Raw genomic sequence first — 26,373 nt, forward strand, 5'->3', positions numbered from 1 at the left:
AAAGATTACAACAGAGACAAATGAAACAGAGAATAAAGTGTAGAGAAATGAGTTTACTCAATCTGTGCTTGGGTCAAAGTGGAGTGGAAAATGAAATAAACAAGCAATTACAAAAACTTAAGAACCAGTTAAAAGACTGTATGGCAAGTTAGCTCAAGGAGATACCACAAAGTTCTGCAATCATTAGAATCAGTCACCCACTATTGATTTTTTAACTTTTTCCCTTTCTAAGTATAGAATTTATAGATTGTGCTTGGGAAAAACATAACCTTGAAATGAATGTATATATTTCTTCAATCAATTTTTAGTTCATCCCAATTTGACATAAAACTGAAGAGTGTCACTTAAGTTATGAGACCTTCCTACAAAAACCCCACCCATGTGCTATGTCTACATTTTGTCTGTAGAAAAAAATTAGTCAAAGAACAAATTGAATCAGAGCAGTGAATAAATGCAGAATGAAAGAAAAACAGTCAGCAAGATGAAATAATGATACTTTACCCATTAAGCAAAGTCAAGGACCTTTAGTTCTTCCTGAAGGACTATAGATAGTAGTGTTGAACCACGTCCTTTGACCTGTTGTTCAGATACTGAAACCCCCACCATGTGGAAGAATTTAACTGTGTGCTGCTCACAAGCACATTGATCTCACATGACTCCTTAGAACCAGAAGGTTGGCAATGCTAACTCCCCATTACCCTACCACCATCCAATCGGAAGAAAGTCCACAAGCTGATCATTCCTTGCTCTTTGAACCTTTACTATAAAAATCCTTACTACCCTCTTCAGGTGGGGACACCCACTTTTGAGGACAGTAATCCCCTTTACCTGAAAAAGCAATGAGCTATTTCTTTCTACTTCATCCAAAACTCTGTCTCTAAATATTTTTTTTAAAATCCATCTTTGCACTAATGTTTTTTTTTAATTTTTTTATTGAAGGATAATTGGTTTACAGAATTTTGTTGCTTCTGTCAAATCTCAATGTGAGTCAGCCATAGGTATACATATATCCCCTCCCACCAGTGTAGAGAAGATAAGTTTTGGTGTTAAGAGAGTGGTGATATATGGCTGTCTTAACTCTCTCCTCTCTCAATTTGTATTGTTTTATTTCTATTATGAAGCATTCTTCAGTGTTTTAAAATTTCATAGCTTCAAAAGTGTGAAGTGTATATGTCCACACTGTAATCACATTGCTAAATAATACATTTGTATTTGAGTATGTGCATGGGTGTGTTTGTGTGTGTGTGCACTCAGTCATGTCCAATTCTTTGTGACCCCATGGACTGTAGTCTGCCAGGCTCCTCTGTCCATGGCATTTTTCCAGCAAGAATATTGGAGCAGGCTGCCATTTTCTACTCCAGGCGATCTACCAGATCCAGGGATTGAACATGCATTTCTTGTGTCTCCTGCATTGGCAGGCAGATTCTTTACCACTTTGCTACCTGGGAAGCCCAAATAATACATTTTACATTTTTTTTTAGAATGGCCACCATTTTATTTTGTTTATTTATTTGTAATATAAACTTATTTATTTTAATTGGAGGCTAATTAGTTTACAATATTGTATTGGTTTTGCCATACATTGACATGAATCCACTATGGGTGTACATGTGTTCCCCATCCTGAACCCCTCTCCCACCTCCTTCCCCATTCCATCCCTCTGGGTCATCCCAGTGCACCAGCCCTGAGCATCCTGTATCATGCATCAAACCTGGATCGGTGATTTGTTTCACATATGATAATACGCATGTTTCAATGCTATTCTCCCAAATCATCCCACCCTCTCCCTCTCCCTCTGAGTCCAAAAGACTGTTCTATACATCTGTGTCTCTTTTGCTTCTCGCATACAGGGTTATCATTACCATCTTTCTAAATTCCATATATATGTGTTAGTATACTGTATTGGTGGTTTTCTTTCTGGCTTACTTCACTCTGTATAACAGGCTCCAGTTTCATCCACCTCATCAGAACTGATTCAAATGTATTCTTTCAATTAAAACAGCCCAGTATATATTTTTATAGTTATGTTGACATTTAAAAAAAATGATTTATCACTATTGCTGAAGACTATTTTATGCATTAGTGTCTTAAGTGATGTTTATTAAAAAGTTATACATGTATACTTTTAAAGAGTTTTTTTGAAGTTACACTTCTATTATACTGGAGAGGCTGTGCCATATAGTTGAATAGACATATACATTGGAGGTGAATCTACTGGGTGCAAATAATATTCTCCAGCAATTACTAGTAATACATAACTTTGCTAGCTCTATTCAAACATATTTTGTAGAAAAACACATGTAAATAAAAATTAAACTTTAAAAATAATAAAGACGGTTGCCAGTGGAGGAATGGGAATGAGAAATGGACATACAAGAGAAAAATTAAAAAAAACAAAATAAGGGAATGGCAATACCTAAAGATAATTATTATACAGAAAGGCCCAAGAGAAATGACTTTCAATTGTCTACACAGAAGAAAAAAATGGGAGTCATTAAACTTCAATTTTGCCATTCCTCAAAAATTTACCTAGGAGACATGGTTTGAGAATTAGCAAACATATCTTATGTGAAAAAGTTTATTACTCTCATTGTATGCTTAGCATTGCTTTCAGTGAAAAATGTGAAAAGATTTTAAATTAAAAGATATGTGGAACACTGTTATGAATAATTTTTTTGATTTCACAAAATTACGCTCATCTTATTCTCTGTATATGATTCTTATTCAAAGTTAGAATTTTTATAAAAGTTATCTCTCTGAAAGTTTAGTCCTTCATGTTTTGTATAGGATTTATTCAACTAATATTTCTTTAAAAAACAATACTGATCATATTTGTCTTCACAGGGATTCATATGCACACTAAACACATAATAGTAATACTTGAGACAAAATGGATGGGAAATTCATGACATTTAGGGGAAGCATAGTGTCTGTGGAAATTAGGTAGCAAAGATGGCTTGCTTTCTCTGTATCCACACCCTCTGCATTGTGTGTCCCAGCTCCTTCCATGCACAAGTGATTCTGTATTTCTCCCTTGAATGTTGGTTGGTCCTGTGACTTGCTTGACTAATAGAATGTGTGATGTAGAAGGGATATTGTGCCGAGGACTCCAGAGGCCTTGCCTGCTTCTACTCTCTCCCTTGGAGCCTCAAGATCTTACCATATGAACAATTGTTAGCTGGAAGATAAAGCATCATCTGGAAGAGCTTTCATTTATCTTAGTAAGGAGTCATTCAACTTTTAAAGTTGTGAGTGAGGCCCTACCTGACAAGACCTAGTCATCCTTAGTGACATTCATATAAAGAAATCCTGTGCTAAAGGTCTCTTGTTCAGACACATGGTTCATAGAACAGATGGTTGTTGCCTTTGCTGTGCTGACTGATATTGGGACATTTCTGTGTGTAGTTCTGTCATATATATACATCATCAAGACCATCATAAAGTTCCCTTCTGCCCAGCAAAAGATAAAGGCCTGTTCTACCTGTTCTTCTCACATGATATATATATATATATATATATACTTTTTGGATGTTTACATTTAAAGCAAGACAATGGATGCTATGACTCCATTAATATTCCCATCAGTTCAAAAATTCAATTTTTTTTCCCACACAAGATTTAATAGTTATTTTATTGCTCATAGCCAGATTAGAGTTTAGGTAAATCCCTTCTTCTAGAAATCTAATTTCATATTTTTTTGATATGAGATGTCATCTTGCAGAAAGTTTATTGTCAACAGGAGTTGAAATGGTGCAACTTGCTTATTTCAACAGGCATTGAAAAGATGGTTTTGGATCAGAGATTAAATAATAACAGTGGTATAAGAAAGTTAATATAAACAGACAATAGACCAGGGTACATTAGTTAAGTAATGAGAGTATGACATTAAGGACAAATGCTCTTTTTAAATTCATATTTTATGCTTAATTTCAACATTCTTTTACTTCTTTGAAATCAATGAAATTCTTTTGATTAAGTCAGTAAAAGCTTCTTTCACTTGCTTATTCCTCAGGCTATATATAAATGGGTTTAACATGGGGGCAACTGAAGTAGTAAGCACTAACACACCCTTATTAATTGCCACTTCATCTTTTGCTGAAGGTTTGACATAGATAAAGATACAACTGCCATAGGTAATACAAACCACAATCAGGTGAGAAGAGCAGGTAGAAAAGGCCTTCATCTTTTGCTGGGTGGAAGGGAAATTTATGATGGTCTTGATGATGCATATATATGACAGAACTACACACAGAAATGTCCCAATATCAGTCAGCACAGCAAGGGCAACAACCATCTGTTCTATGAACCATGTGTCTGAACAAGAGATCTTCAGCACAGGAGAGGCATCACAGAGAAAATGATCAATGACATGATAGTCACAGAATTCCAGATTTAAGCCCAGGCAAAGTGGTGGAAATATAACCAGCCCACCTGCTATCCAACAGCAAATAACAAGTCTTCCACAGATTCTACTGTTCATGATGGTTGCATAATGTAAAGGTTTACAGATGGCCACATAGCGGTCATAGGACATGATGGCTAGGAGAAAAAATTCTGTTGCTGCAAAAAGGAAGATAAAAAATAGTTGACTGATGCAGGCATTATAGGAAATAGTTTTGTCCCCAGTTGATAAGCTGTATAAGAATCTGGGAATGCAGACTGTGGTGAATAAGGTTTCTAAAAAGGAGAAGTGTTTGAGGAAAAAGTACATGGGAGTTTTAAGGCGAGAGTCTACTAACGTGAGTATAATGATGGTCAGATTCCCAGTGACACTCAATAAGTAGGACACAAGCAGAAATATAAAAATCAGAACCTGCATTGGAGGGTCATCTGTCAGTCCCAGGAGTATGAATGTAGGTAATGATGTATGGTTTCTCATCGCTGACTTGTACTTCTTCTCAAACTCCTCACAAAGTCAAGTGACACTGGACTGAGAAAACTTGTATGAAATTAAGAGGCCATGGACATTGGGTAAAAAAGAAAATCCAATCAATGCAATGAATATTCATTTTATTCTTTTACTTGACAATGACTGATCATAACTCTGGGATTATCAAGTCTTTTAATGTGTGTTATGTTTATAAGTATCTTCAATATCATGGTTTTCTGAAATAAGTTTGTTCTACTGTCCATATGTTTAGATCTCCTTGCATGCTCTCGAATCTCTATTTCTCAATTCACCTAAACCTTCTCTTCTACTGTCTGAAATGTATTTAGCTATAGAAATAGACAGGATCATCTATGTGACATGATTTTTTGTTTATTATAGTGTTATTTTTCTCCTATTAATTCTTTACTACTCTCAAGTTTGAATGAACTCACAAGCTGCTTAAAATTTTGGTTCCTGTTAAACGCAAATAAATGGCTGAGTCTGACATTTTATACGGAGTCTATAAGCCATGTGTTCAGTATTTGAATGTTTTCTGTTACTGCAAAGACCAAAAAAGTTATTTCATTTTATATATTTTGGTATCAGATGTGTCATCCAAATAACACTGATACTTTTCCATTTTGCTATTTATCTTGAAGTTTCTATATCAATACCCAATTTCCCCTTCATTTTAACTCTGGTAGAATTACTGTTTAATGAGTACTACATAAACAAGTAGTCATATACATATACAGTCAGAAAAAACAAGACTGGGAGTTGACTGTGGCTTAGATCACGAACTCCTTATTGCCATATTCAGATTTAAAGTGAAGAAAGTGGGGAAAACCACTAGACCATGCAGGTATGACTTAAATCAAATCCCTTATGACTATACAGTGGAAATGAGAAACAGATTTAAGGAACTAGATCTGATAGACAGAGTGCCTGATGAACTATGGACGGAAGTTCATGACATTGTACAGGAGACAGAAATCAAGATCATCCCCCCAAAAAATAAATGCAAAAAAGGAAAATGGCAGTCTGAGGAGGCCTTACAAATAGCTGTGATAAGAAGAGAACTGAAAAGCAAAGGAGAAAAGGAAATATATACCCATTTGAATACAGAGTTCCAAAGAATAGCAAGGAGAGATTAAAAAAAGCCTTCCTCAGTGCAAAGAAATAGAGGAAAATAATAGAACGGGAAAGACTAGAGATCTCTTCAAGAAAATTAGAGATACCAAGGGAACATTTCATGCAAAGATGGGCTCCATAAAGGACAGAAATGGCATGGACCTAACAGAAGCAGAAGATATTAAGAGGTGGCAAGAATATACAAAAAAGATCTTCATGACCCAGATAATCACGATGGTGATATCACTGACACTTACCTAGAGCCAGACATCCTGGAATGTGAAGTCAAGTGGGCCTTAGAAAGCATCTGAACAAAGCTAGTGGAGGTGATGAATTTCCAGCTGAGCTATTTCGAATCCTAAAAGATGATGCTGTGAAAGTGCTGCACTCAATATGTCAGCAAATTTGGAAAACTCATCTGTGGCCACAGGACTGGAAAAGGTCAGTTTTCATTCCAATCCCAAAGAAAGGCAATGCCAAAGAATGCTCAAACTACCACACAATTGCACCCATCTCACATGCTAATAAAGTAATGCTCAAAATTCTCCAAGCTAGGCTTCAGTAATACATGAACCATGAACTTCCAGATGTTCAAGCTGGTTTTAGAAAAGGTAGAGGAACCAGAGATCAAATTGCCAATATCCGCTGGATCATGGAAAAAGCAAAAGAGTTCCAGAAAAAAACATCTATTTCTGCTTTCTTGACTATGTCAAAGCCTTTGACTGTGTGGATCACAATAAACTGAGGAAAATTCTGAAAGAGATGGGAATACCAGACCACCTGACCTGCCTCTTGAGAAACCTATATGCAGGTCAGGAAGCAACAGTTAGAACTGGACATGGAACAACAGACTGGTTCCAAATAAGAAAAGGAGTGCGTCAAGGCTGTATATTGTCACCCTGCTTATTTAACTTCTATGCAGAGTACATCACGAGAAACACTGGACTGGGTGAAGCACATGCTGGAATCAAGATTGCCAGGAGAAGTGTCAAAAACCTCAGTTATGAAGATGACACCACCATTATGCCAGAAAGTGAAGAAGAACTAAACAGCCTCTTGATAAGAGTGAAAGAGGAGAGTGAAAAAGTTGGCTTAAAGCTCAACATTCAGAAAATGAAGATCATGGCATCTGGTCCCATCACTTCATGGGAATAGATGGGGAAACAGTGGCTGACTTTATTTGTTGGGGCTCCAAAATCACTGCAGATGGTGATTGCAGCCATGAAATTACAAGATGCTTACTTCTTGGAAGGAAAGTTATGACTAACCTAGACAGCATATTAAAAAGCAGAGACATTACTCTGCCAACAAAGGTCATCTGGTTAAGGCTATGGCTTTTCCAGTAGTCATTTATGGATGTGAGAGTTGGGCTATAAAGAAAGCTGGACGCTGAAGAATTGATGCTTTTGAGCTGTGGTGTTGGAGAAGACTCTTGAGAGTCCCTTGGACTGCAAGGAGGTCCAACCAGTCCATCCTAAAGGAGATCAAGTCTGGGTGTTCATTGGAAGGATTGATGTTGAAGCTGAAACTCCAATACTTTGGCCACCTGATGCGAAGAGCTGACTCATTTGAAAAGACCCTGACGCTGGGAAAGATTGACAGCAGGAGGAGAAGGGGACGACAGAGGATAAGAAGGTTGGATGGCATCACTGACTCAATGGACATGGATTGGGGTGAACTCTGGGTGTTTATGACGCACAGGGAGGCCTGGCGAGCAGGGGTCGCAAAGAGTTGGACATGACTGAGTAACTGAACTGAACATAAAGAAGTTACCTGCTGCTGTATGAGGTTAAGAAATTATTATAAGCAACTGAACAAACCCATCCTGAGTAATTTAACCTCATTTGTTTGTATTTTCATGGTCACGAAGGACAAGGGGATACAGGATGAGACACGAGTTGGAGACCAAGTATAAATGACAATTCCTTTTCAATTATTTACCTTGAATTGGATCCTGCAACAGAGAAATGACATTAGAGTAAAAACTAGGAAAATCTGAGTAAAATCTGTATTTAATCTAATGAATTTATTTTAATTTTACTTAATTGTCTTTTTCGAGAATCTTTGTCTCTTCTGAGACTGTCTCATCTCTGTGCTTCTGTGGACTTGCCTGCCAAAGCTGGTCATCTGGTGCTCCATTCAGGCTGAGTCCATGGGCACTGGGAACTCTTGGGAGCAGACAGTGGGACGCAGAGTGTGCATGCAGACTCAAGACAGCGATGGAGGAGGCACCCTCACTGCCTGCCTGGCCTTGCCATGACCGAGACCCATCGTTAAATCTGTATTTTAGTTCTTAGTATTTGCATACAGTATAAATTCTTGAGTGATAATAATTATTCTGTGATTATGCAGGATGCTTCCAATAGGGAGAGCTGGGTGAAGGATATCTGGGAACTGGCTCCACTATTTTGTCAACACTTCTCTAAGTACAAAAGTTTTTCATAATTAAAAAATTTAATATATGGAATTTAGGAAGATGGCAATGATGACCCTGTATGCAAGACAGGGAAAGAGACACAGATGTGTATAATGGACTTTTGGACTCAGAGGGAGAGGGAGAGGGTGGGATGATTTGGGAGAATGACATTCTAACATGTATACTATCATGTGAATTGAATCGCCAGTCTATGTCTGACGCAGGATGCAGCATGCTTGGGGCTGGTGCATGGGGATGACCCAGAAAGATGTTCTGGGGAGGGAGGTGGGAGGGGGGTTCATGTTTGGGAATGCATGTAAGAATTAAAGATTTTAAAATTTAAAAAAAAAAAATAAAAAAATAAAAAATTTACCAAATAGAAACAAAAAAGAAAACTGAAAAGCAAACAGCAGTTGCAGAGCACTTTTTATCATTCTGGCAGTATGTTGGGGGCAGTTCTTCACATGCATCATTTGCCTGGTACAATAGCTACCAATCCTTTGTGCTTCTTCAGCAATATTTTTGTGGTGATGTTCATTTTATGCCATCTATGAATATATAGGATATTCATTGAAATTAATTTTATAGTTAAATTATGGCTTAATGTTAATCATAAATGTGTGAATTGCATGGATTTTGTCTATACCTTATAAGGCAAAATTATAATATTGACTAATAGGACTTGAAGTGCTTGCAGTTTTTGAACCATTGATAACACACTCCTGTGACGAGGATGTTCGTGTTTAGAAAGGAATGTTACCTATGAAGCAACTCTTCAGAGTGCTTCCACCAAAGAACGACCTGTGCTTTCCACAAACCAAAATGACATCTCTCTACAAGTTTAAGTGAAGTCTGTTTCCTGATACAGCTCAGTTCATTACCAGCTTTCCAACCCTGCTTTTCCCTTCACTAAACTGATACTGACACCTGCAAGTTTAGCAAGTTTTGGCTAGTGTACTTCCTACAAAAACATTTCTTGAAACTTCGTTGTGTAAATTCTCTGCTTCTCTTTTTCCCCTCTAGCCCACTATACTTCTCTGTTACAACTAAACATGTGAATGTAATTTTATTGAGACTAGGGTCTGTCTTGTTCGTCAAGATTTCACAGCAGTTGACCCCATTCAACATTTATTGAAAGCTCAATAGATACATTATTGTAAAATTCATAAATTTTTGTGTACTCTTCTGGCTCAGGCCAAGAAGTCTGTTTTTTCATATAGTGAAATTTCCATTCTCTTTTATGATACATTCTTTAAGTATGTAATTCCACTTGAGGTTCCCCAATTATTTTCTAACAAAAGAGTTGATTAGATTCTTTTGTATTTTAGCTTAAGTTATAAATGATCTAAAAATGCACATACTTAATACACACCATATATAATCACAGTTGTCCATTCTCTTTCATTTTAAAAATGAGGTTGTTAAATATAAAAATCATTCTTTGCTACTTGGCAGCATAATAAAAGACTTCTGTCATATTTAGTACTGGACTAAATGAAAAAGTTATTTAGAAAAGTTTGCTTTGACCAGAAAGTACTATATATTTGGCCTTCTCTCTGATAACTTACATAGCAGCTAAGTCAAATATTTCCTATGCTTCAGTCATTGTCAGGATACCTTGTCACCTTCCTATGTTGCTAAATCAAAAGATAACATTTGTCTTAGAAGCTTCAATTAAATGGTAACTTGGAGCTTCACCTAGTTGTTTTAAAAAGTTCTTTCCTAATCACTAAGAAAGTTGGATATAAGCTCCCACTTGATGCCTAGTCCCGCAGTTCAGCCTAAACTAGGCTTCCATTACAAGGAAGTACTGGGCACGTTTTGCCTAAAAGTGAACCTCCTTGCCTCAACACCAGGTTAAAGGCCATAAAGGGGCCACCAGAGCATTTCTGGTGGTGGGACAGGAATGAACTGTCTCTGCAGCCCAGGTACCTCCCATCAGTCCTGTCAGCACAACTCCAGGTTATCTGACTCCGTACCAACCACCACAGTCAGCCCGTGTGTACTGAGGACAGAGACTAATTTTTTCTTCCAAAAATACCACTATTTTCTTCTGCTACTCATAGTCAGCCTTTTTAACAATACTCTCATGAAATTAATTGATACTGATATTGATACAGATATTAAAAAACTGGGTTCCCATTAATATGTCTAAGACTATTAGAGAATTTGGTCACCAACTGATGAAACATAAGCATATAAATCACTCAGTGGGGATACAGTTCACATAATTTATACACAGTTTTTGTTTAAAATGAGAGTGAGTGTCCTTCTAAAATTCCCCTTCATTTGGATGAAATTCACCGTATTGATACATAAAACAGCTAATCAATGACTCTCCTATAATTGCTACTCATATTGAGAAGCCACACTTCATAAGGGTGGTTGAAACCTTTCATAAAATATTAAAATGACAAATCATATCAGTTATTTTTGTAGAAATACTTTCCTCAGAGGAAACTGTTATTCTAGTGTTCAGAAAAGGGAAAGAAAATGATTAAAAAAATAGTTCTCTGATTAGTCATGACTTCAGATGTCCACTGAATCCGAAAGTTGCAAAGGGTGAAAAAAGTTATCCAGGAAGATCTTATGGTGGGGAGAGAGGTGGGGAGAGATGTAGGTGGTCTCTGACCATTCTTAGGAGCACAGACTCCTACTCACAGAGGGCTCTGAAGTTGGAGAGTTTTCACTAAGTCATCCTCCATCCACACAAGATTATTTTCTCAATAGAAAACCTACCTCCCAATGAGCCCTGGAAGTCTACTCTGGAACTGCAAAACTAACAATTGTTTAAATGGCTAAGTAGGGATCTCCTTCTGTTGTTGGGAAAGTTGATATTCTGTTATTTCTGGCAGAGGACATATTTCTAAACTGGCAGAATTTCTCCTTTAAAAAAATTGACCTAATCTTTAATTAAGTGAAACAAAGAAACATATTCTTGGTGGTCCTGTCTTAAACATTACTAATGAATCTCTTGTGTAATAGATTCTGGGGACTGAGCAGGAAACACAGACCTGGGGAAAATGTCCTCAGAGAGGTACCTGTAAATAACATTAACATTGGAAGAGTCCAGGTTCATGCCATGATTAGTATCAGATTACAAGACAAAAGGCAGCCTTCTGTTATTTGATTTCAATATTATGCCAGGAATTTATAAGATGATAAAGACAAGTTTTTCAATTTGTTAATCCTATAAAAATGTGATTGGTGGTTAGCATCAGTATAAGTAGAGAATGGCAACACACTCCACTTTCTTTTTTTAAAAATATAAATTATTTATTTTAATTGGAGGTTAATTACTTTACAATATTGTATTGGTTTTGTCATACATCAACATGAATCCACCACAGGTATACACGGGTTCCCCATACTGAAACCCCCTCCCTCCTCCCTCCCAGTAGCATCCCTCTTTCTTGGAAAATTCGATGGACAGAGGAGCCTGGCAGGCTACAGTCCATGGGGTCACTAAGAGTCAGACATGACTGAGTGACTAACACTTTCACTTTCAAGTATTCTGGTAATAATAGAGAAAAAATCTGTTATCAAAAGAAAAGGAAATGTGATAACTTATTGTTGATAGTTTTAAAATTACTTCCCAGATCTTTATAATTCTTTTGTTTTTACATTTCATGGGACTTTTTGTTTTAAATTGAAGTAGAGTTGATTTATAATATTGTGTTAATTTCTGCCTTACAGAAATTCAGTTTTACATGAACATACATTCTTTTACATTCTTTTTTTTTTAATTTTAAAATCTTTAATTCTTACATGCGTTCCCAAACATGACCCCCCCTCCCACCTCCCTCCCCACAACATCTCTCTGGGTCATCCCCATGCACCAGCCCCAAGCATGCTGCACCCTACGTCAGACATGGACTGGTGATTCAATTCTTACATGATAGTATACATGTTAGAATTCCCATTCTCCCAAATCATCCCACCCTCTCCCTCTCCCTCTGAGTCCAAAAGTCCATTATACACATCTGTGTCTTTTTTCCTGTCTTGCATACAGGGTCATCATTGCCATCTTCCTAAATTCCATATATATGTGTTAGTATACTGTATTGGTGTTTTTCTTTCTGGCTTACTTCACTCTGTATAATTGGCTCCAGTTTCATCCATCTCATCAGAACTGATTCAAATGAATTCTTTTTAATGGCTGAGTAATACTCCATTGTGTATATGTACCACAGCTTTCTTATCCATTCATCTGCTGATGGACATCTAGGTTGTTTCCATGTCCTGGCTATTATAAACAGTGCTGCGATGAACATTGGGGTACATGTGTCTCTTTCAATTCTGGTTTCCTCGGTGTGTATGCCCAGCAGTGGGATTGCTGGGTCATAAGGTAGTTCTATTTGCAATTTTTTAAGGACTCTCCACACTGTTCTCCATAGTGGCTGTCCTAGTTTGCATTCCCACCAACAGTGTAGGAGGGTTCCCTTTTCTCCACACCCTCTCCAGCATTTATTGCTTGCAGATTTTTGGATCGCAGCCATTCTGACTGGTGTGAAGTGGTACCTCATTGTGGTTTTGATTTGCATTTCTCTAATAATGAGTGATGTTGAGCATCTTTTCATGTGTTTGTTAGCCATCCGTATGTCTTCTTTGGAGAAATGTCTATTTAGTTCTTTGGCCCATTTTTTGATTGGGTCGTTTATTTTTCTGGAGTTGAGCTGCATAAGTTGCTTGTATATTTTTGAGATTAGTTGTTTGTCAGTTGCTTCATTTGCTATTATTTTCTCCCATTCAGAAGGCTGTCTTTTCACCTTGCTTATAGTTTCCTTTGTTGTGCAGAAGCTTTTAATTTTAATTAGATCCCATTTGTTTATTTTTGCTTTTATTTCCAGAATTCTGGGAGGTGGATCATAGAGGATCCTGCTGTGATTTATGTCTGAGAGTGTTTTGCCTATGTTCTCCTCTAGGAGTTTTATAGTTTCTGATCTTACATTTAGATCTTTAATCCATTTTGAGTTTATTTTTGTGTGCAGTGTTAGAAAGTGATCTAGTTTCATTCTTTTACAAGTGGTTGACCAGTTTTCCCAGCACCACTTGTGAAAGAGATTGTCTTTACTCCATTGTATATTCTTGCCTCCTTTGTCAAAGATAAGGTGTCCATAGGTGTATGGATTTATCTCTGGGCTTTCTATTTTGTTCCATTGATCTATATGTCTGTCTTTGTGCCAATACCATACTGTCTTGATGACTTCTTTTACATTCTTTAAAATTTTTTTTACATTTTTTTCTGTTTATTTTTTTATTTTTTTTTAATTTTTATTTTTTTATCGATTATTATTTTTTTTAATTTTATTTTATTTTATTTTATTTTATTTTTTTTTTCTGTTTTTTTTTTTTTAATTTTTAGTTTTTTATTTTTTACATTTTAAAATATTTAATTATTACATGCATTCCCAAACATTAACCCCCCTCCCACCTCCCTCACCATAACATCTTTCTGGGTCATCCCCATGCACCAGCCCCAAGCATGCTGCATCCTGCGTCAGACATAGACTGGCGATTCAATTCACATGATAGTATACATGTTAGAATGTCATTCTCCCAAATCATCCCACCCTCTCCCTCTCCCTCTGAGTCCAAAAGTCCGTTATACACATCTGTGTCTCTTTCCCTGTCTTGCATACAGGGTCGTCATTGCCATCTTCCTAAATTCCATATATATGTGTTAGTATACTGTATTGGTGTTTTTCTTTCTGGCTTACTTCACTCTGTATAATCGGCTCCAGTTTCATCCATCTCATCAGAACTGATTCAAATGAATTCTTTTTAACGGCTGAGTAATACTCCATTGTGTATATGTACCACAGCTTTCTTATCCATTCATCTGCTGATGGACATCTAGGTTGTTTCCATGTCCTGGCTATTATAAACAGTGCTGCGATGAACATTGGGGTACATGTGTCTCTTTCAATTCTGGTTTCCTCGGTGTGTATGCCCAGAAGTGGGATTGCTGGGTCATAAGGTAGTTCTATTTGCAATTTTTTAAGGAATCTCCACACCGTTCTCCATAGTGGCTGTACTAGTTTGCATTCCCACCAACAGTGTAGGAGGGTTCCCTTTTCTCCACACCCTCTCCAGCATTTATTGCTTGCAGATTTTTGGATCGCAGCCATTCTGACTGGTGTGAAGTGGTACCTCATTGTGGTTTTGATTTGCATTTCTCTAATAATGAGTGATGTTGAGCATCTTTTCATGTGTTTGTTAGCCATCCGTGTGTCTTCTTTGGAGAAATGTCTATTTAGTTCTTTGGCCCATTTTTTGATAGGGTCATTTATTTTTCTGGAGTTGAGCTGCAGAAGTTGCTTGTATATTTTTGAGATTAGTTGTTTGTCAGTTGCTTCATTAGCTATTATTTTCTCCCATTCAGAAGGCTGTCTTTTCACCTTGCTTATATTTTCCTTTGTTGTGCAGAAGCTTTTAATTTTAATTAGATCCCATTTGTTTATTTTTGCTTTTATTTCCAGCATTCTGGGAGGTGGATCATAGAGGATCCTGCTGTGATTTATGTCTGAGAGTGTTTTGCCTATGTTCTCCTCTAGGAGTTTTATAGTTTCTGATCTTACATTTAGATCTTTAATCCATTTTGAGTTTATTTTTGTGTGCGGTGTTAGAAAGTGATCTAGTTTCATTCTTTTACAAGTGGTTGACCAGTTTTCCCAGCACCACTTGTGAAAGAGATTGTCTTTACTCCATTGTATATTCTTGCCTCCTTTGTCAAAGATAAGGTGTCCATAGGTGTATGGATTTATCTCTGGGCTTTCTATTTTGTTCCATTGATCTATATGTCTGTCTTTGTGCCAATACCATACTGTCTTGATGACTTCTTTTACATTCTTTAAAATTTTTTTTACATTTTTTTTCTGTTTATTTTTTTATTTTTTTTTAATTTTTATTTTTTTATCGATTATTATTTTTTTTAATTTTAAAATCTTTAATTCTTACATGCGTTCCCAAACATGACCCCCCCTCCCATCTCCCTCCCCTTTATTTTACTTACAATGCTGTATTGGTTTTGCCATACATCAATGTGAATCTGCCACAGGTGTACACGTGTTCCTAATCCTGAACCCCCCTCCCACCTCCCTCCCCATACCATCTCTATGGGTCATCCCAGTGCCCCAGTCCCAAGCATCCTGTATCCTGCATTGAACCTAGACTGGCGATTCATTTCTTATATGATATTATACATGTTTCAATGCCATTCTCCCAAATCATCCCACCCTCTCCCTCTCCCACAGAGTCCAAAGACTGTCTATTACAGTTTATCACAGGAAACTGAGTATATTTCCTGCAATATACTGTAGGACCTTGTTGTTTGTCCATTCTACATATACTAGTTTCCACCTGCAAACCTCAAATGACCACTCCATGTGTCCTCCACTGTATCGCCTTTTGGCAGCTACTGGTCTGTTCTCCATGCCTGTGAATCTGTTTCTGTTTAGTAGATAAGTTCATTTGTGACATAGTTTAGGTTCCACATATAAGTGATATCAAATGGTGTTTGTCTTTTTCTGAGTTACTTCACTTGGTATATTAATTTCTAGTTGCATTCATGTTGCTGAAAATGGCATTATTTAGTTCTTTTTATGGCTGAGTAATATTTCATTGTATATATGTACCACATCTTCTTTATCCACTCATTTTTGATGGACATTTAGGTTGTTTATCATGGCCCATTGTATTTCTTTACATATTTATGGTATTCTATTTCATTAACATTTTTAATACATATTTTTGAATATGATTACATATATTTTATATTTATTCATGTTCATATAACTTATATTTAGTTTGCTTTATAAGCACATTTAATAATGCTTTCTCTATGATTTGATTCTAATATATCTATGTGTCATTTTCTTCAAATATCACTTTTTTGAGTTCATTGAACTTCTTAATATACAAATTTACTTTGTTCTCAATATTTGGAACTACCCACTCCAGTATTCTGGCCTAGATAATTCCATGGGTCCATCTTTAATTATCAACATATAGAGATTTCTAATATTTTTAATGACTAAATTTATATAACTTTAATCTTTCTTTAATAATTAGTACCACTTAATAATTAGTAAGTTTAGAAACTTATTTATATTTCTTCTATTTATGATAAAAAATATTGCTCTAAAGTTTCTATATAAATATTTTTGCATATAACCACTTATATACATGACATTCTTAGTTTTAGGTAGAAACAATTTTACACTTGTATGGCTTTGATATATAGTTTTTACCAGATGTGTTAAAAATATTTGTAGTCTCAATGTGGGAAAATAAATTATTAAAATGAATGTGATTTGGTGGATAACCTTCATAGATTGTTTTAGAAAAAATCTCAGCATTTTTCTTTGTACCAGAAAGAGTTCATTCAACTACAGAAAAATAGATGATCAGTAGACAGTTCAGTTCACAATTTTGTTTGCCTTAGTCTAAGGGGACATCTGTAGAGGGTCCTGGGAAGAATTTCCTCCAATAACAATTATAGGAATCAGAAAATAACAAATGAAAAACCAACTCCACTGCAGCAACGACAACCCTCTCCACCACTGAGAGGGTGAGAGAGACCTTAAGAAAAAGAAACTAGGGGTGTGTACGTAGACACAATTCCAAATAAACTGGCCCAAACCTCACTGAATTCTCTTTCTTCTTTTGTACACTACAACACTATCATTTTTTTTTTTACAATTTCTAAAATACACTTGTTAATTTATTCTGTCAACACTTATTGAGAACTTATTCTATATTCTGTACCCTATGTCTCTTCAGGTAATGGTGGCTTTGTCCAAAAATGAAAGGCTACTTTTATGTGAATGCAGGGCAGACCGCAACTTGTGATGACTCAGCCAAATAGCCCTTGAGAGACACTGTCCAACTTCAGGGACAATGTCTTATATTTATGGCACATGAAAGAATTTAGCCAAATGATGGGCGTTTCATACAGGTGGCCTTACCTAGAATTCAGTAGCCATAGGGCGAACACTCCTGTGGCTTGAGTATGAATTACACATATACACATTTGGGAGTTGCAAATAAGTCTATTTTTTTTCCCCAGGGAAGATTGGGATGAAATTCAAGATTTATAGGAATTTTTGTGCTGAAAAAATTTTTCTATTAAGTGGCAAAGCAATTGAGTTTCCCATTTGTTATAAAACACTGAAGTGGTTCTAACTTTAGTTAGTGTGAGCTCTGGGCTTCCCTGGTAGCTAAGACAGTAAAGAATCCACTTGCAATGCGGGAGATCTGAGTTCAGTCTCAAGATCCTGTGAAGAAGGGAATGGCTGCCCATTCCAGGATTCTTGCCTGGTGAATCCCACGGACAGAGGAGCCTGGCAGGGTCACATGAAAGGCAGACGTGACTGAGCAACTAAGCACGCACACATAGGAGCTCCAGGTAAACAAAATAGACAGACTTTCCCAAATTCTCGTCTTTTCAAAGTCTATTTTGAAGTGAATTCACTGGCAAAATGGAAGATATAGGGGGATGGACTAGTTGGATTCTTTTAGCTGGTCAAGTTTAAGAGTTACTCCTGGAAGACATCTGGGAAGATGAAGAGAAAAACAGCTGCTGAGAAAACTGCCTCTCATTATTTCTTCCCAAATAATACAAAAATGGCAAAGTGAATTCTACACCATAAGTGGACAAACATTTTCTGCAACAGGTCAGATAGTAAACACTTGCACCTTTTGGGGCCCTGAAGGAGTCTGTTAAATACTCAACTCTGCCATTAAAAATAGCCATAGATATTATGCAAATAGTGAGAATATACGATCTTTTTTTATAAGAACCAGTGTGGATAGATTCTACTCTCAGGACTTAAGTTTCTGTCTCTTGCTCCAGAATGTGGACCTTACTCCTAAGCAGCTTTCCCAGTGTTCAACTGGAATCCTATCATTGAGGAGATATTTATTTACAAGGGCTGTTTACTTTGGCTGGGCCCAAACTCCAAGCCCAGTGACTGCTTGGCCTCTACTATCTCTGTCGAACGCTCAGCACTATCACTGGTGAACATGGATTACACTTTCCCTACATGTATTTAGTCAGTTTCTCAGCCAAGGACACAAAGGGAACTCATGTCCAGATTCCAGTTCAATGCAGCCCTGACTGGAGGATACTGACCATTTCTTTCTTTTTTTTTTTTTTAATATTGATAATTTTTTTTAACCATTTCAACTGACCCGATCTTTGCCAACTAAACTCAGAGAGACAGTCATGTTGAGCTTAGTCTCTGTCTCATAGTGTGGACTGAACTAGTGCTAATTGTGGACTCCATTTACATAATTTCCCTTTTCAAGAGGGAAATTTGAGCTGCTTGCCAAAAATTTTCTCATATACTCGATTCAGTTTCATGATTATTTAAGAAAGAAAATATGGTTTCAAACTCCTTTTCTGACAGAGATGGAAGCAAAAGTACTAATTTTTGTTTTATTCTTTTTGTTTTTATGTGTGCATGTGTGTATGAGTGCTAACATGCTATCGTTATACAGGTGTGGTCTAAAATTTTCACCTGTTTCTTGAAGTAAACTCCCTTGTATCTTTTTTGGATCATTTTTGTTTTCAGATGCTTGATATTTATTTTCATGTTTGGTTTACAATATGATTTAGTTGACAAGCCTATTTTGAGTTCTTTTATTTTAATGTTTGTCTTGTTAGTACTTTAAATAAAGACGAGATATTTCTTCCTATACGTCACATGTTTCTTTCAGTATATTTATTGAGTATGATTGTGAAAATTCCTCAGTTGTGTCTGCCTCTTTCTGATCTTATGCACTGCAGAGCCCAGCAGGCTCCTCTGTTCATGGAATGTTTCTGGCAAGAATATTGGAGTGGGTTGCCATTTCCTTCTCCAGAGTATATTAATGATACATATGCAAATTAAAGAAGTCCAGCAAAACTATTGTTCTGAAATTTTCCCAGGAATCATAGATACTATATTTAACATGGCATGCAATTTTTTTTGAATAATGTTAGAAAAACAGTGAGAAATGAAGGAAGATTTTGCTTCTGAGAAATAAATTCTCATGTTCTTTTGAGGACAAATCATTTTGATTGAGATTAAAGAGAGGGATAAATGATTTATTCTAAGTAGTTTCACAATTAGGATTTCCAGAGAAAAATGTTTAAGCAAGCAATACATTATTTTTATCTGATGGTTTAAATCCAGTATCCTCTTAATTGTGTAAGAAAAGTGCAGTTTTTTTGATTATGTCACTGACAGCTTGTTTCACCTGCTTGTTCCTCAAAGTATAAATAAAAGGGTTCAACAGCGGGGCAACAGATGTAGTGAGCACAGACACCCCTTTGTTAATGTCCACCTCTTCTTTGGCTGAAGGCTTGATGTAGATAAAAATACAGCTGCCATAGGTAATGGAAACAACAATCATGTGAGAAGAACAAGTGGAAAAAGCTTTTCTTCTCTGTGATGCAGAGGGAAATCTTAGAATAGTCCTGATGATATACACGTAAGAAAGAACAACCCCTATCAATGTAATGATGAATGTCACCACTGCACAAATTATAACCATCTGTTCAATGAACCATGTATCTGAGCATGAGATCTTAAAAAGAGGAGCTGCATCACAGCCAAAATGATCAATGGCATTGGAGTTACAGAATTCTAGCTGGAGGCCCATACTGAGTGGTGTGATGATGATCATCAGCCCAGAGATCCAGCAGCAGAACACAAGGATGGTGCAGACTCTGCCATTCATGATGGTCATGTAATGAAGGGGTTTACAGATGGCCACGTATCGGTCATAGGACATGGCTGCCAGGAGAAAAAACTCTGTGGCCCCAAAAAGTCCAATGAAAAATATTTGACTAGCACAGGCGTTGTAAGTAATGGTATTGTCCCCACTTGATATGCTATACAGGAATCTGGGAATACAGACCGTTGTGAATGAGATTTCTAAGAAGGAGAAGTTTCTGAGAAAAAAATACATAGGTGTTTTAAGATGAGAATCTAGGAATGTTAGAATGATAATAGTCAGGTTTCCAGTAATGCTCAGCACGTAAGTAAGAAACAAGAAGACAAAAATCAGAACTTGCAGCTGTGGGTCCTCTGTAAATCCCAACAAGATGAATGTTGTTATGACTGTGCGATTTCTCATTACCACTTTTGATGTTTTAGGTAATCTACATGTAAAAAGTCAAAGAGAAGGTATCCAAATAGATTAAAAAAATAATTAAAAAAAATCAATGGAATGGAAAACAGAAACAAGAGACAAATGAATATAATCAAAAGCTGATTCTTGGAGAGGTAATAACATTGATAAAATTGTCATTGAGACTGATCTTGAAAGAAAAAAAGGCGGAATTTATCAGAAATGTGAGGTATAGCATCATTATAAATTATTCAGCTATTGAAAAGATAAAAATGTCATGTTTTGAAAAAATCTGCTAAATGGATTCAGCAACTTGAATGAATGAATGAATTCTATGAAAAATACAATCTACTAAAGTTAATGCAAGATTAAATACCTAACCTATATAGTTCTATTTTTAACATTAAAGTAAACAAGTGAAAAGTAAAAGTGTTAGTCACACAATCGTGTCAACTCTTTGCAATCCCATGGACTGTAACCCACCAGCCTTCTCTGTTCATGAAAGTCTCCAGGTAAGAATACTGGAGTGAGTAGCCGTTCTCTTCTCCAGGGGATATTCCCAACCCAGGGATAGAACCCAGATCTCCTGCTTTGCAGGCAGATTCTTTAACATCTGAGTCACTAGAGAAGCCCAAAGTAACGAAATACATATTTAAATTATTCTACAAAGAGAACTGCAGCCTCAGATGGCTTACTTGTAGATTCCTACTAAACATTTAAAAACAAACAGGAAAATACCATACTATACAAATCCTTTGAAACATCTGTTGAAAGCAAAATCCATAACATATACTGATGGAACTGACACTGTATAGAGACAAAATATGACAACCATAATGAAAAGGAGAAGAGTAAAGGGTAACAATTTTCTTCTGTTACATTCTACCTCAGTGGCAAAATATTATATCAAAATGGTTTGTGAAATGTTCAATGTGTAGATTATAATTTACAGATCACACACAAACTTTTAAGAAATGATATGGTAAAAAACATTCTATAAATTAAAATGGAACACTAAACTAGTGTAGTAGAAACAAAAGAATGAATAGCAATGGGAACAAAGAACAATCAACTAACAAAATGACAGAAGTCCAAACATAAATGATGATACACTGCCTATAAGTGATCAAAACATATCATGGTAATCAAAAGAGATTATAAGAACAATTAAAAAGTTATTTTTCTGGATGCTATATACAAGCACTCCACTTTAAATATAATGACATAGATAGATTAAAAATAAAAGAATAGAAAAAGTATATCATACAAAGGATAATCAAGAGAACGCTGGAGTGCATATTGCCACCAAAGAAAATTAACAAGCATACAAAAGAAAATTACATACTGAGAACTGAGTCAAATAACCAAGAACATAGATTCTAATTATTTATGTATCTAATAATGCATAAAAATATATGAAGGATAAACTGGCATAAGGGCTTCTAAAGTGGCACCAGTGGTAAAGAGCCTGCCTGACAATGCAGGAGATTTTAGAGATACAGGTTTGATCCCTGGGTCAGGAGGATCCCCTGGAGGAGCGCATAGTAACCCACTCCTGTATTCTCACCTGGAGAATCCCCATGAATGAGGAGCCTGGTGGTCTATAGTCCATAGGGTCGCAAAGAGTCAGACACTACTGAAGCGACAGAAGAGCACAAACTGCCATAAATAAAAGATGAAACAGATAAATTAGCAATTATAGTTGGAGATTCTCCTACTAATTAATTGATAGAATTGACTGAAAACCCACAGACATATACAAGAAGTAAACAGCATCTTCAGTCAATTCCATATAACTGACATAAAAATGAACACAACAAAAAATGAACTTGAAATAGATAATAGACCTAAGAAAAAATTCTCTGCCTTTAGAAAGACAGTTTTTAAAAAGTGAAAATGAAAGCCACGTAGACTTGTCCAAGGAAAAGTCTAACTTTAAACCCTCTAAGTCTGATCTAGATGTCCAAAAAATTGAATATTGAATTCACAATACTATAGGATGCACTCTTCGTGCAGATATAAATTTGGGGATTATCAGCCTAAGTGAATTACCTTATTTTTGAGAACCTCTTAGAGAGAGGGTGAAATGAAAGAAAGGATTGCCTAGAAAAGACATCATTTTATCACTGAGACATGTCTTACTCTCTGTGACCCCATGGACTGTAGCACACCAGGCTCCTTTGTCCTCCATCATCTGCTGGAGTTTGCTTAATGTCCATTGAGATGGTGATGCTATTTAACCATCTCATCCTGTGCCACCCCCTTCTCCTTTTGCCTTCAGTCTTTCTCATCATCAGGATCTTTTCCAATGAGTCATCTCTTTGCACAAGGAGGCCAAAGTATTGGAGCTTCAACTTCAGCATCAGTCCTTCCAAGAAATATTCAGGGTTTATTTCCTTTAGCATTGACTGGTTTGATCTCCTTGCAGGCCAAGGGATTCTGAAGAGTTTTCCAGCACCACAATTCAAATATGACATATCAACTCTGTCCCTAAGAATTTACTATGAGGAGAAAGATATATGTATTTCATAGAAAAACTTTACAATTGGATCTTTATTCAAAGTAACTAAAAGTGGAATCCAATATAAGGAAGCATCAAGAGATTATAAATAAATTATGATATTTATAAACATGGAATGCTGCATAGCATTATATATCTTGATTTTAGTAGTGGTTATGAAGAAGTATGTATATATTTTTCATAATTCACTAGAATGTTATATATGTAAGTTTTATATACAATACATTCAACTGATTAAAGAAGACTAAGAGAAGATATTTGCAAAAACTCTCAAAGACAGAACCCAGCATTTATAAAACTCTACTACAAATTAATAAGACATAACCAAGCCTAATAAAAATTAGACAAATTTCTTCACAAAAGAGGACATCTAAATACAAGTGAACATATGAAATGTAATCTTGTTAGGGTTTAGGGAAAAGGAAATTAAATTCACAACTAGTGTACAACCATGAGGATAACTAACATTAAATGGATGGACCATACCAAGTATCCATTCATGTTGATGTATGGCAAAACCAATACAATATTGTAAAGTAATTAACCTCCAATTAAAATAAATAAATTTATATTAAAAAATAAAAAAATAAAAACTTTCATGGTAGAAAAAAAATCCAGTGTAATAAAATAAAATTTAATCAGATAAAATTACCCATACATCTACATTTTAAAATAGTCAATCTTAACACTGTGTTTCCACTGTTAAAATTACTTAGCATATCTGTATGCATTTAATTTTAATAAAATTAAAATCATGCTTTAAAAAAAAGAATGTATTGTAATCTTAGTTGGTGTGTACATTTTTAAAGGCACTATTAAGACTTTTTGAATATGTTTATTAAGTTGAATATGAAACAGGATATTATTATTATAGGTATTTGCCCAATAGAAATGCATACATATGTACTCCAAATGAATGAATGTTTAACAAAATTCAAAGTGGCATTATTTTAATAATCCCAAAACTCAAAACACTAAAATGACTTCCAATGACAGAATCAATTTGTAAATTGAAATTATATTCACAAAATGGAAGAGTAAAACAATGACAGTTAATAATACTCTTACATGCAATAGCATGGAGAGTTCTAACAAAATTTTGAGTGAAGAAGCAAGACATAAAAGAATTCCATTCACAGAAATTTCAAAGATAAGCACAGCAAATCTATGGAGTTAGAAACCAGGACATTATGGAGAAGGAAATGGCAACCCACTCCAGTATTCTTGTCTGGGAAATTCCATGGACAGGGGACCCTGGCGGGCTATGGGGTTGCAAAGAGTAGGACACAACCGAGGGCCTGAGCACACGTTGTTAGAAGCAGATATGAGAACTCCTGTGTTAAGGTAAACATTGTGGTTTGCAAAAGTGGAAAACAATGCCACTCCTCACCTTTTTCATTTTGGGAAATATAAAAAATTTACATTAAAAAAGAACTCAGGACAGTAACTCTATTCAGGTAGCAGCATAAAGGTCTAGGTATATCTACAGCTTATAAGGTACTCTTAATGAAATAGAGCTATTTCTATCCACAGCAGTGAGCCCATGCCATTTGTTCACTTTTCTCTAAATGTTAAACTATGGTAAACGTTTATAATTTTTAGAAAATTAAGGTGAACTCTGATATTTGGCCATATTACCTGACACTGTAGTATTCTATAACACTGCTTTATTTCTACACTTTTCCCCAAGGTCTAATTCAGAAAACCTTTTAAAAAATACATCTGGACTATTGTACTATGATTTGGCACAGGTTATATTCACATAGATGGGGTTAACATCCACTCAGTAACTGAATGTTAAAGATCATACCATTCAAATGAAGCTAAAGGGAATGGCTTCCCACTCCAGTATGCTTGCTTGGGAAATCCCTTGGACAGAGAAGCCTGGTGGGCTACAGTCCATGGGATCACAAAGAGTCAGACAGGACTGAGTGAACACACACACGATTTAAACGAAGCTTTAGAATAATAAATTCTCCTGGTCAGCATATATGTGTGTGTATTTTATATATATATATATATATGTGTGTGTGTGTGTGTGTGTGTGTGTGTGTGTGTATATATATATATATATATGTATATATATAAAACACTGAAAGTGTTGAGAGTGTTAGTTGCTCAGTTGTGTCCAACTCTTTGTGACCCTGTGAACTATAGCCTACCAGGCTTCTCTGTCCATGGGATTCTCCAGGCAAGCATACTGGAATGGGTTGCCATTCCCTTCTCCAGGGGATTTTCCCAAACCAGAAATCAAACCAATATCTCCTGCATTGGCAGGCAGATTCTTTACCTCTCAGCCACCAGGGAAGCCTAGACCCTTCCTTAGATCTACAGAATTTGTCATCTGATGGGCTCAGGCCCCTGACCAGCATTTTTTTCCCTCCAGAGCCACATTCTGCTCCAAACAGAGATGCTTTAACCTACTTTGGACAGGAGAATTTTCAGACTCATGTCACTGATTTCTAAAGCATGGCGAGTTTTATGAAGAAAGAAAACAAAGTTCAGAGAGGGAGAGTGAATTCTTCAAGGTCATACAAATGATTAGTGGACATCTTTCTATGAAATAGAGGAAAATATATTCTCTCCTAAAACCAAGGACATTCGATGCCCTCAGGCCAAATAACCAGACCTTTTCCATCGCAGAAATAGCATTCCCTTCTCTAGAAAAGGAACTGTTTTAATTTTTCCCCAAATTTTGAATAGAAAAAAATACTGATTTGAAAAATATGCAAGTACTTACACTTTAGTCTGTCATTCAGGCTTCAGATTTTTTTTTCTCCCCACATAGTCTCACAATTAAACCAGTTATTAGTAGTGACATGAATGTAGTCTAGTGATTCTTTTCCACTTAACACTCACTCAAGGATAGCAATGGAAATGCATGAACAAGTTATATCCATTTTTATATCCCTGTGCCTAACATTTACCGTGACTGATAAAAATCAGTCAAGATTCAAAAATGACCTATTTCCACAAAATATAGATAGAAGGAAAGACTAGTAAACAGGCCAAGGAAAACAAAATTCTCTTTCATTCTTGCAAAGTTGATGGCCTGACCCAACAATTTAACACAGAGTGGTTCCCTGAAGTTTCACCACAGAATGATTGAAGATGTTTTTTGTATATGGTCAATGTGTAACAGGTAAGATTAACTATGCTAAAAAAAAAGTGTCCTTGGTGACCATGCTCCAAAGTCACTAATGAATGTAAAATATTCATATAGAAAAAAAAAGCAAAACAAAAGCTAACTAATGCACCTAGGAATTGGGATAGTGTCCTTGGAGACTGGAAGATGCATTAATAACAGCAAGGTCA

At 36.0% G+C, this 26,373-nt stretch overlaps 2 protein-coding genes across 2 annotated transcripts; both read right to left on the reverse strand.

Moving 5' to 3' along the window:
* Nucleotides 1-3,940: 3,940 nt before the first annotated feature.
* LOC138438264 (olfactory receptor 6C2-like) lies at nucleotides 3,941-4,879 on the reverse strand. The gene has a single exon (XM_069586437.1). It carries the CDS (start codon nucleotides 4,877-4,879, stop codon nucleotides 3,941-3,943), a length of 939 nt encoding a protein of 312 aa, XP_069442538.1.
* Nucleotides 4,880-19,604: 14,725 nt separating this feature from the next.
* Nucleotides 19,605-20,543, reverse strand: LOC138438265 (olfactory receptor 6C2-like). Its single transcript, XM_069586439.1, has one exon. It carries the CDS (start codon nucleotides 20,541-20,543, stop codon nucleotides 19,605-19,607), a length of 939 nt encoding a protein of 312 aa, XP_069442540.1.
* Nucleotides 20,544-26,373: the final 5,830 nt, after the last annotated feature.

Source organism: Ovis canadensis, chromosome 3 (assembly GCF_042477335.2).
Source record: "Ovis canadensis isolate MfBH-ARS-UI-01 breed Bighorn chromosome 3, ARS-UI_OviCan_v2, whole genome shotgun sequence".
In the NCBI taxonomy this organism is placed as follows: domain Eukaryota; kingdom Metazoa; phylum Chordata; class Mammalia; order Artiodactyla; family Bovidae; genus Ovis; species Ovis canadensis.

What these genes read in the sequence shown, in the direction of transcription:
- LOC138438264 (XM_069586437.1), bottom strand. Translation starts at nt 4,879, where the DNA reads ATGAGAAACCATACATCATTACCTACATTCATACTCCTGGGACTGACA.
- LOC138438265 (XM_069586439.1), bottom strand. Translation starts at nt 20,543, where the DNA reads ATGAGAAATCGCACAGTCATAACAACATTCATCTTGTTGGGATTTACA.